Source organism: Schistosoma mansoni, chromosome W, assembly GCF_000237925.1.
Source record: "Schistosoma mansoni strain Puerto Rico chromosome W, complete genome".
Lineage (NCBI taxonomy): Eukaryota > Metazoa > Platyhelminthes > Trematoda > Strigeidida > Schistosomatidae > Schistosoma > Schistosoma mansoni.
In genome coordinates, this window is record NC_031502.1 from 3290228 (window position 1) to 3302364 (window position 12137).

General features: G+C 32.9%; 1 protein-coding gene across 1 annotated transcript in view; it reads right to left on the reverse strand.

The window, feature by feature from the left end:
* The window catches only part of Smp_153240 (hypothetical protein), a gene marked incomplete at both ends in the record, with an annotated part of 37179 nt that extends 35685 nt beyond the window's left edge, over positions 1–1494 (reverse strand). Inside the window, one exon of the mRNA XM_018799938.1 lies at positions 1443–1494. Coding sequence (XP_018653801.1) covers positions 1443–1494 — 52 coding nt within the window. The remainder of the gene's footprint in view (positions 1–1442) is intronic.
* Between the last annotated feature and the right edge of the window lie 10643 nt (positions 1495–12137).

Genomic DNA, 12137 nt, shown 5'->3' on the forward strand with positions numbered 1-12137 from the left:
CAGGTATTGAATGTAATTCGGTAGAAGATCGATAAGGAAAGAACGGAAGCGAAATGCAATTGGTATGAGAATGCATGAATAATAATAATCGGAGACTATGGACTGATATTTGCAGAAGGAACGGTCAAGATTGAGATAATTGATTAATAGATTCACATGGTGTTGTTAACTTGTTATGTGAATTTAAACTTCACCCCAATGCATAAGCAGGTGGCTATCAAGACTCAGTAGCTAAGTAGATAACGCGATGGCGTTTGAAGCGAACGGTACTGGGTTCGAGTTCCAGAGTGAACATCAGCTCTGAGATGCAAGTACATCCAGCTGACGAATCCCAAATAGGACGAAACGTGCGTCCTGGATTCCACTGGTAAACACTATCCATAATTGACTAATAGTTTGCAAATTAACTGTTCGCTGTATGGTTATCAGATTTTAGTGAGATAGTCTGTAATTTTCGTGTCAAATACATTCGATAGTCCCCATTCGTGTTTTATTCACTACATAATGATAGATAGTTTTGAAATTCATTAAATCATTGAAACTAAATAAACAGGAAACAAAATATTGCTTGAAAAATACAATACTTTGCACAACTATTGTCTCTTCTTTTGCGGCATTAATAATAATAAGTAATTCAAGCTATTCACTAGGTACTTTACTATGTGCCAGACTCTAAATGTAATGACTGATACCACTAGTACCCTGTTAACTGAATTGAAATATGAGAAACAAAATTGAACTCGAGACTTAGTGGCTAAAAGTCAAATACCTTAGCTACTGATCCACTTCTCCAATTATGATAATAATGAAAAGAAATCCACACAAGTTCTAGGTGAACTACCGGGATGATTAAGTGATTAATGAAAACGATAAAACAACATTCAAGAGAACATTTCATATAAAAGATTTATACAGTATCAGAATGGGGATTTGTGGATATTATAGTAATTTAATAGTTGAATTCATGAGTCGATTGAAGCTAGATCACCATTGAAAACCTGGAAGTATTGGACGGCCGTCTCAACCTAGTATGGGACTTCTCAACAGTGAGCCTCCACGATCTCACACCAGGGGGAATCGAACCCAACACCTTTGGTTTCGCTTGCGAACGCCTTATCTCTAGACCATTGAGCCGGCATCCAACAGTGCTAATATCTAAGACAAAAGGGCCGTTCAGTGCTTCGAGGTTTTCAATGATGGTCTAGCTTAAATCGATTCATGAATTCAACTTTTAGATTTATATAGTAATTAGCTATACACATTTGATCAGTATTTAAAGTTATGAAAACATTTGGATTACATCTTAATAAACCAAGTTTTCAATCGAAATATATCAATTCTTACTGAAAATACAATTTATAGCCTGTCGATATTAGAAACCTTAAGTAGTGTTACAAATTCACTGGAATAAGAAATTACTTGTAGTTAACAAGAACACTTACCGAATAAGCTGACCAGATAAGCTAAGTACGTTAATTTTCTTTTAGTTATCATTTTTTTACCAACCTAACACAGCTCTTTGGTTATATATATATATATATATATGAATGCCATTTGAGTAATAATAAATGAACATATAAAAAAAGAACAATAAGTAACCGATAGAAACAATCAACACGTTAGTGAATACATACTCCCCCCGCCTACTGCTCACATTCAAGCACACACACTTATACACAAAACAGTGAAATATAAATTTTTATTTGTTAGAAAAATTTGGACTGTTCAACTTTTATCGTTTATCGAGAATCTATGCCAAAAGAAGATATAGCAAAAGAAAAAGGTTGATTATAGAGAGAAAAATGAAAAGAAAACAAACAAACAAACAAGTGAACAAATACTTTCATTCATTGTCATGGCAACTTATATGATGTGTGAATAAGTTTATAAGTTGTCCCTGACATTTTACATTATTCTTTATAATTATTTTAATGTAGATAATGAATAAAATATGTTTTCTTTAGATCATACTACTTATTATTACTACTGTAATAATGATGCAATGAAAGAATAAAATGTACTTTAAAAAATGATTTCATCAATTAATTATCATTATTGCTTCAGTATTGTTTATCAACTATTATTAAACTGTTTCCGTAATTGTGATTTTTTTGCTAGTTAGGTGGGTTAATCACTATCCTATTAATGATGTATACAATGGATGTTATATAAATTCTATGTCAAACTGTTATTTGCTACTGATTGTTACTTTTGTTTTAGATCATAAGGGGTTTTTGTGGAGATTTCAGTATTTTCATAGTTGAAATCATGAGTTAATTGAAGCTAGACCACCATGGAAAACCTGGAAGCACGGCTTCAAGGCTGTTTCGTCCTATTATGGGACTCCTGAGCAGTGCGCATCCACGATCCCGCCTCATGAGATTCGAACATAGAACCTACCAGTCTTGCTCCAGAGCACTTAACCGATAGACCACTGAGCTGGCAGGCATCTAACGGTGTTAACGTCTAACTTCAACCAATCCACGATGTTTGAGCAACCATTCAGCAATTGTCTTCAGTGAGTTGATATCTCTACAACAGACGTGGTTGAACTCCACTGGTCACTGCTTCTCACTAGAACTCCAGGAAATATCTCTTGAAGTCAGTCACTAGTGAGCATATTTTTTTAAAAAAAGAGAAGATAATATAAGTTAAAACTCTACAGTGGTGTACATTCTCCCAAGACCCTAGGGATTGGATGCCAACGTAATTTCTATAGAAAACCGAATTAAAAACCACTAGCTTATATTTTCAATTGTAATGTACATTAACAGATAGGTTAAATGACATGAAAATTTACAAGTAGCTTAGTTTACTAATTATCACAGATATAATTTGATATTAATCACAGTGTTCTGTGCAATAAACTGAAGCTGAAAATATGAACAACTGAAGTTCTTTGAGATGACTGAATCGTTCCTGATAGAATATGATATAATATTGTTATATCATTGATTATTTATAGCAATTTAACTGACTGGTTTGGGAAACAAATGGTTAAGAGTGAAGAAATCTTCATTTTCAAATTGCATACACTGTTTAACGCAAGAGTGTGTCGAAGAATAGTGTACCAAATTATTCAGCGTAATTGTTAAACAGAGCTTAAACGGTAAGGTCAAAACAGAGGTATTCAAGTGATTACATCGTACTTTATTTATAGTTCAACATTAAAGCGATCTTCAGCTTATCATAAATAATATAACTCAATATGGTATCAAGGATTGTAATTTATTTTCCTTTAAGGCCTAGCTTTAATTATCAAACTGAAGAGAAATTCCTGAGAGTTTTTATTTTCTCAAACTAATTATTCAAAATTGTATGATTTTCATGAACTAGACCACCAGTGAAAGTCTAAAAGCACTGGACACCTGTTTCTTCCTAATATAGGACTCAACAATTTACATTCACAAATCCTAGAATCGAACCCAGGGCTTACGCTAAGCTCTCCAGACCAGTGAACCAGAATACAGTGGTGTACATGCCAAACTTCAGTCAATCCACGATAATTTTCTATTGCATGCGGTGGATAACTGTCTCACACCCAACTTTATCGATTTCCGTAAGTCATGGCTTTTCTACGATCTAGACAAATCCCAATACCTTATTAAAAGTTATGTACTCACTAGCGAATAGATTGAAGATGAAACTCTTCGAGTTCTCACCTGAAGCCGTGATTAGTGTACTTCAAGTGTGTCAAATGTAAAAGAGTTATCCACCATAGACACCTTAAGATAGTCACCCAATATCCTGTTTTTTTAAGAGTGGTCGATGAAAAATCAGCTCATGGAAAATATTTTTATCTCTTAATATAGAACTAATACAATAGAATATAATCATCTCTAGTAATGTTAAACCTAATGTACAAGCGTATACCTCCTAAAAGTTTACTGCATTGTATAACCCTGAAGTACATTTTCTAATATAATAGTTACAAATCTCGTGATCTTCACTGCCCATAAATTTTATTCAAAAAAACCCTACTGAATTGAAAGGAAATCGAACATTCATTCGGTTCAAACATTTTCATATTCTGTTCTCATTAAATAAACATATAAAACTATGATATATACGTATAACTTCGGTATAACAACGATTTATTGACAGTTTGTCAATCAACTGGTTTTATTTCATTTTAGTTTGACTGTGTCTTTTTAACCATAAAATAATTTACACTATTTATGAGTGTGCCAATTTCATAGTGAAAGTTAATGTAGTATAATAATTAAATAGCAGTTCGAAATTAGCAGTTTAATCAACGGTTTTCAATGTAATTACTATTACAAAACTTGATTTTAGATGTTATAAGCATAGATGGATGGTGGCTAACAGTGGAATTCATCATGTGTGTTTCGTCGTACGTGAGACTCGTCAGATGGATCTACCTGCATCTCAGAGTTGATGTTTACTTTGGGACTCGAACCCAATACTGTTCGCTTAAAACGTCATCATGTTATCCAATTTGCTACAGAGCACAGATAGTCACTCGCTTGTTCAATGTGGTGAAGAGTTTAGATCTGATTTATGCCAATTCTTCTCATTCTAAGCAGATAAAAGTGTTTGAAAAGTTATCGAGAGGCAAGAACTAATTTTTTTTTTTTGAACTTGAGGACTGTTAACTAGGATTTATTTCTGACGATATCAGTCGATGGTTAAGTTTTAAATAGTATTCATTTATTTAATCAGTGTACCACGAACTGGATTCAACATTTCACTTTAAACTACACTGTATCTAAGTTAATTTTTTGAACATTAAGAGTTTTATGTTAACTGTATTCAGTTAAGTATGCTTCACAAAACTTTCGAAGTGTAGTCAACTAAACCTTTTAAGGGGAAGTAGAGATATGTATTGGTTTAATATAATAATGATCACATATATTTTCTGTACTGTGATGTTTTTGTCAATTTTAAAATCTGTTAATCGTGAAGTCTAGTCTCTTTAACAACTAATCAACAGAGCACAAACAAATAGCTTTTTCGAACGATAAATGCAGTGAACGAGAACATACGTGAGGACAATCAAATGTATTCAAATACAAAGTTACAGAATGTCTTAGTAAAATCTGAGAATCATACAGTAAATACTTGATTTGTAAAATGTCAATCAATTGTCTCAAACTTGACTGTTCATTCATTTTCACAGCAATCATTCTTTCTTCTCGTTGTCTTTTCATCGATCTTCTCAACCTTCTGCTGCCAGGTATTTCACTATCGACTGTTGATACATACTACTTATATCTATCGACATCAGTAGCACACACCACATAAATACAATACTAAAATACATCTAAAATAATGTTTGCTCATTCTACACTAAATATTCTAGATAATTTTAAAGACTGGATAATTCTTTCTGTTCCATTATTTACTTTACGTATTAATTTCTACTTTGTTCATTTAACTCAATCAATACTGTTTCCACATTTATTTTTCCATTACTTAACAAAACAAACTACATATAGTCGAAATCATGAGTCAATTGAAGCTAGACCACCATGGAAAACCTGGAAGCACTGGACGGCCGTTTCGTCCTATTGTGGACTCCTCAGCAGTGCGTATTCGCGATCCCGTCTAGCTTCAATTTACTCATGATCTCAACTATATAAAAATTACTAAAATCTCCACAAAACCCCCATCCTGATAAAACAAATTTCAGTTTAAAATTATATTGTCGCGAAGAACAGAATTTCTTCTTTATATCTTGTCATTGTTCAGTGTTAGATAACTGAAGACAAGTAACTGAATTCACTTGATCAATGTATCACGCTAGTAGGCTTTCATTGATAAATTCAATCTCCAGTATTTAGCTTTACGATAATCTGTAGGAATTTGAATTTGCCTGATATATATTAACAGACTTAGCCAATAGACCACATCGGTCTACTTCTACCCGAATTCTGTGCTGATGATGTCATTCAGAAGGACGATAAAAGCTCCACGACCAAACCATTCAGCTCAAAGAACAAAACTATCATAATATTAACAGACTAATCCGAAATAACAACTAAAGAATTAGTTTTCAGTTATTATATTAATTAGATTAAATAAATCCAAAATGATATAATTTATATTAAACTAACAAATGGTATGGATCATCATTAATCGAATCTAATTATCTATGCTATTTACTTAGTGATAGTATAATTTATTAAATATAATAATGATATTTAAGTAGCGTTACACACATTACCATTTTAACTGTATCTTCAAAGACTTAATTGAAATTTGAAAACATAATTACCATGACAATTAATTTTTGAATTAGGGTTAGTCAATAGAAAGTAACTGCTCTTTTTTGAAACTGTTATAACTTATGTACCGCGTCATAAGCCTTAGAAAAAAAAACACTACAGTATTGTTCTAATATAATAATGTTCAATTGTCAATAATTTGTTTTACTTTTTTATTTAAACATACTAAATTATCTTTAGATTAATTTTCCGTTGTTTTTTTAATGTTCGACTTGACACAACAAAAATGTTTTTTTTTGTTTACTTTTAGTTGTATAAGTTTTTGTAAATCTATTTTATCGTTTATTTCTTTAAGTATTTTATCTTTCATCTAAACACATAAACATTGGTACAAAGGGACACCAGATATAAATGCGCCACACAAATCTCATTTGATTTGTGTGAGGGGTGTGATACTACCCGGGTGCCCAAACTGAAGCAGGTGGTTTTCTTATGGGGCCACACCCCGAGCATTTGACCTAAAGGTCTGATCCACAAGACAGTGGAGCATCGTAAGGAGATGCAGTCCCATGGCAGCTGGCGACCAACAATTGGTTCATACGCCATTTGTTCCTTCAGGATACTGGAATACATGTGCACCATTGGTTTGGAATCAGGGTTTTCCAACTCCTCTAGGTGAACTTTCCATGTCCAGCAACCCGGTTCAAGCACCGGATATTCACTTTTTTTCCTCTCAATTTCGTAAACAACAGTAATGCCACTAGAAGGCAATGAGTAGGACTTCCCTTGCAGAGGCTATGCGCATATTATATATATATATATAAGATAAAACATTGTCTTTATCTAGAAACTATAATATTCAATGTTAAGAAAAAGTAGATTGATTTTTTAGTGTGAATCGGTGTCTTTAGTATCTGATCCAAGAGATCATTGAATCATATTGTTGTGATTAGAAAATTACAAATGAAGAACAAAGATCAGTTGATACAAAAAATATCAATGTTTAACTAATAAACTGTAGATGTCTTGATTGAGATCATGAATCGATCGATGTTCAAAGACCAATGAAAATCTGGAAGCATTGAATAGCTATTTCGTCTTAGTATGGTACTCAATAGTGCGTATCCACGATCCTGCAGCAAAAATACTCGAACCCATGACCTTCGGTCTCGCGTCCAAACGCTTAATATCTACACCACTGAGCTGGCATCGATCGGTGTTAATGTCTGACTTCAATCTATCCCGCATGCGAGGTCGTCGATTTGTATTGCTGAGGAGTCCCATACTAGGAGGAAATGGCCGTTCAGTGCTTCCAGATTTTTATTGATGGTCTGACATCGATCGATTCATCATCTCAATCAAAAATCATAACAATCTCCACAACCCCATGAGGTAAATTTTTTCTCAGGCCATCAACTTTGAGTTATCTACTAAGATATTGCATACTTTCTTTAAAGCCTTGTGAAATGGAAAACTTTGTTAATAATTACAGCAAGTTAGTAAAACAAACCCATTATTTATATTTACTTTAATAGGTTGTTCATTTAGAAGGCAAAAAATTTAAAAATCTGTCATTCGAAGCCCGTCCATGTACCAACAAAAACCAACTTTTATTTTCGTTGAACAAAACAACTCAATATACAATAAGTCTTCGAAACTATTGATTTCATACGTCTGTTAGTTTCGAAATTGTACTTCAAAGAGACTAAGTTCTTATCATTTCCGGAAATTGAAGACATGATAACTTTGGTTTTTAAAAGGATTAATATGCTTCGATCAAGGTTTACCGAGTGACACTGAGGCATATAATTTGTCTGTTCATAATTTTATACTCTATTCGAATTTAGGCAGATTATAAAGTAACAAACATGTGTATAGATGGTTTCAGCGAAAAATTCTGTTTCTATGGTAAATTTTCCAACTCTGTGTTTTGGATTCAAGGGTTATTATAAAATTCAATAAGCTTGATTTGACATCATCAGAAATGTGATGTACATCTATGCGTGATCTTAAAAAACAGATACAACTTAACCTGATCATTATAAAGATTTTACTGATCAATTTGGTATTTATATCATGGAATGGAATAGAGTAAGTGATAGAAAACAACATCAGTCACTGAAATAATGAACTGACTTGTAATCTGTGACATCTTTTCCATATAACGATTCTTGACAGAAACAAATGAAACATACACCTGCCTAATTCTCATTCGAGACTACCGTTTAATATAATGTTTATATTATAATTATTGAACTTCAGTACGAAAACACAACTGTAGAAATAAAATGTATTCTAAGTAGGCTAGTGATTTGAGTTTATTCATGTATGAAACAATGACTATAATATATTCTATACATAAAATTTGATGATATTCTACAACTCTACAGCCTATGTATTAAGTGGTAACTTTAAACCTAATAAACTGAATAATTTCTTGATCATATTCATGATATCATCACTTCTGTAATAAACAGCATATCATTTTAATAATCAGCCAGCTTATTGACTGAATTTTCAGTTCCCCGAACATCAGCTTTTCTCAATGAGTATGATCTCATAATTTCGTCAAACATAAAATCAATTTGAAAATAAATGGGGTATACTGCTAATTTGGATTTGAATAGACTTCTGTATTTATATTAGTATTTAAAAGAAAACTGAAAGAACTTTGACATGTGTCCTCATCGATTTCTTCAAATATATTTTGTGATGGCGTTGAATTCTAAAATATCTGTTAACTATCGTAACTGGACTGTAATTTACTTTCAGTTAAACAAGGGTTCATGAACTGCTCCAGAGGGACTTAAAGACATTGTTAAATTTCACATTTCAAACCACGAACAACCAAGAAGTAATAAATAACTGTTTCATTCACGTATGAGACTCCTGTGTTATGTGCATTCACAACCCCGTCGGTAATCAAGCTCAGGACCTTTGACCTCTCAATGAGAACTTAACCTATAAACCACTGGGTCGATATTCAGTAGTGTACATGTTTAGCTTCAACTAATGAGTGATATTCACAGCCATCTTCTCATCCCATTGGTAGGAAATGATTGAACTACACTAGTAATGACTTCTCATCAGAAGTCTACGATTTACTTTCACAAGTTATTCACGAGCGCGTACATGATGTTTATTATAGTAATTCGAAAGGATCGTTAGATTTTATTGTTAAGTGGAGTAAATTTAGCAAAATATTTACGTGGCTAGAAGGAACCGATGTAATTATTTATATACTATGTGTTACAAAATCTCGTGTTCATCTAGTTAGTTTAACTTGTCATGGAAACTGCATTGTAGTTTTCCATACAAAAAGTAACTACATTTTCCTTATCATAATTACGATATGCTGTTTTGCTTTTCAAAAGTGAAAAATATAAACAAATAACTTGTGTATTTTAGACAACTATGAATAGTAATCCAGTACCTGTGTAGAGCAATGAAGTAGTTATAAACGGTTTACATCGACTTTTACTTACTGATTTGCTAATATTCAAAAGTAAGACATTTCGTCACACCGGAGTCTGGAGGTAAATATTTCATTCAGATAGTTCATGAGATTGTTTTGAAAAAAGACTTACTCATTTTTCACATGATATTTGGTGGGAATAAATAAAAATTTAGGACCACTGACTACTCTAGCAATCTCTATACTGACAATTATTATGTGCTCACTAGCGACTAGCTTACACAGGAAATTCCTGGAGTCCTAGTATGAGCCCGATTCGGTTTGGGCGACCGGGCAGTATCACAGCCCTCATACAAGTCAAATGAGATTTGTGCGGCGCATATATATCTGGTGCCCCCTTGTACCAATATTTACGTGTTTAAATAAATACTATTGATTAGTTTAAGTAAACCGTGCTAAGTGTGAAGTACACATTGAAAACAATTGAAGATTGTTGTACAATATTGCGGATTGATTCAAACTAGACTTGTACACCACTGGATCTCGGCTCAGTTGTCTGGAGGTGAATTGGCAAACAGAAATATATAGACAAGAGTTTAAAAAACCCTCATACTGTTCAATATGACGATGTTTTATTTTATGTTAACTAATCACAGAACAGTGTTGTAATCTGTTTTCTTTCCGAGTAAAATATATTTTATAGGCAATTGGATAAAAAAAGCATTATGATGATTTTGATTATGCTTTGAGAAAACCAGAGAGCGATTGCATCCAGCTTTACTGGCTCATAAGCCCTCAAGAGAAACGTAGATAACATATCGAATATCGTGCAGTCTCCCATTTGTTTAAGGGTGTCACTAAGAAAGTCATAGGAATTCACCTAAATAGATTCAGCCTTTGCGACCGAGAATAATTTGTACATTTCTCTCGATTTTTAACCACTTAACTAGTTTTGCTATGTAATTATCGTTAATAATCCACAGATTGTTGGATCACTCATTACACTAATTTTTTCATCCTTACCATTACACAATAAATATTTTCAAGTCGAAACTTCAATAAGATTAATTGCCTAACATGGATTGATAATTGCATATAAAAGCTACTATGAGTTGCAGTTCTGAAAATTTTTAGATGCAGTCAGCATGATGGATGATATACTTTATACGTGAATCCAAGTGACATTCAAAACAAACACTAGTTAGCGTTGGTCGTAGGTCAACGAATTAGCCACACAAAAATGGATTAGAGAGTTAAAATAGGAACAAAACTAACCAAAGAGGATTTAATTTATGGAGAATTTTTATATAATAACGACTAGACAATGCCAAGAACATTAAACTTCTATCTAAATTTTGGAGACCAAAGATGAGATCAACATTGGTTGTTGTTCCCAAATCAAAAGCATACACGGTTAAAAACTACTTAAAAAACAAACCGACTATTGTGAAGCAAAATAACCATTTAATCTTTAAAACTGATGAAAAGGAGTATTAATGACCGAAATAGGGAACGAACATTTGTCGTAAAAAGCAATGAGATACTGGATAGTAAATTACGATGTCTTTTATCCAGAGAATGTGTACATGATGATGCTTTCAGTATGAAAGAATTAGTTCGCAGTCATGCAATAAAAACGTAGCACAAAATTCACTAAATAAATTTTTTCAAACGTAATTTTGATCAAGTGAGATGACTTAAAATAATGTATGTTCACTAGTGACCAGCTAACGTTAGGCCAAAACCAGTCAATTCAATCAAGTTGGTGAAGATGGTAGTCATTCACCAACGACAATAGATGAGGGTCGTGTTATTGGAATTGACCGAAAGTTGGGAATTTAGACAACTGGGTATCGATTGAATGGTGTTTTGTTTGACTTTGAACCATACAGAGTAGTAAGTCGCTGAGGATTTCTAAACTAGGATGAAGTGGTTCTCTTCCATACTTCTTGGTTTTCAATAGTCATTTTAAGCACAAACTATATGTGTCGTAAAACATCTCTACAAAACCAAGTACGATTAAGATATTTAGATTACATTCCACCAGTAAGAGGAAGGACGCAGTAACTTTTTGCAATTTATATTTTCCTAATGACCTTTGTCGTTACCTGATCGGTTTTTACCATTCCTAGTTTCCTATCTTTGTAATTTCTCACAGTCGTATAAACAGTTGTTATATAATCATTTTGACACTGATTTCTCTCTTTAATCGTTTAGTGGAATTATTGTTGACGTATTATATACTAGTCGTCCAGTTTATTTAGTCTACATAGATCCCATTTAGTATTAAAAGCATCCACCTCAAAACAAATCCCAATTCAGATGTATCGTAAGCTAACTAGTTGATATGACGGGTATTCATGGAGGGGAGGTAATATATCTTCCCTAGTACTAGTCTTTATGTTCTTACTTCACATCGTGAGAATTGTAGTAGTTTCTCACTTTCCAATACAAGTAATTGGAGATACAGATATAACACTAACAAATCAGAACATCTATCCAACTATAACTTAGTTTTAAATTATAGTACATAA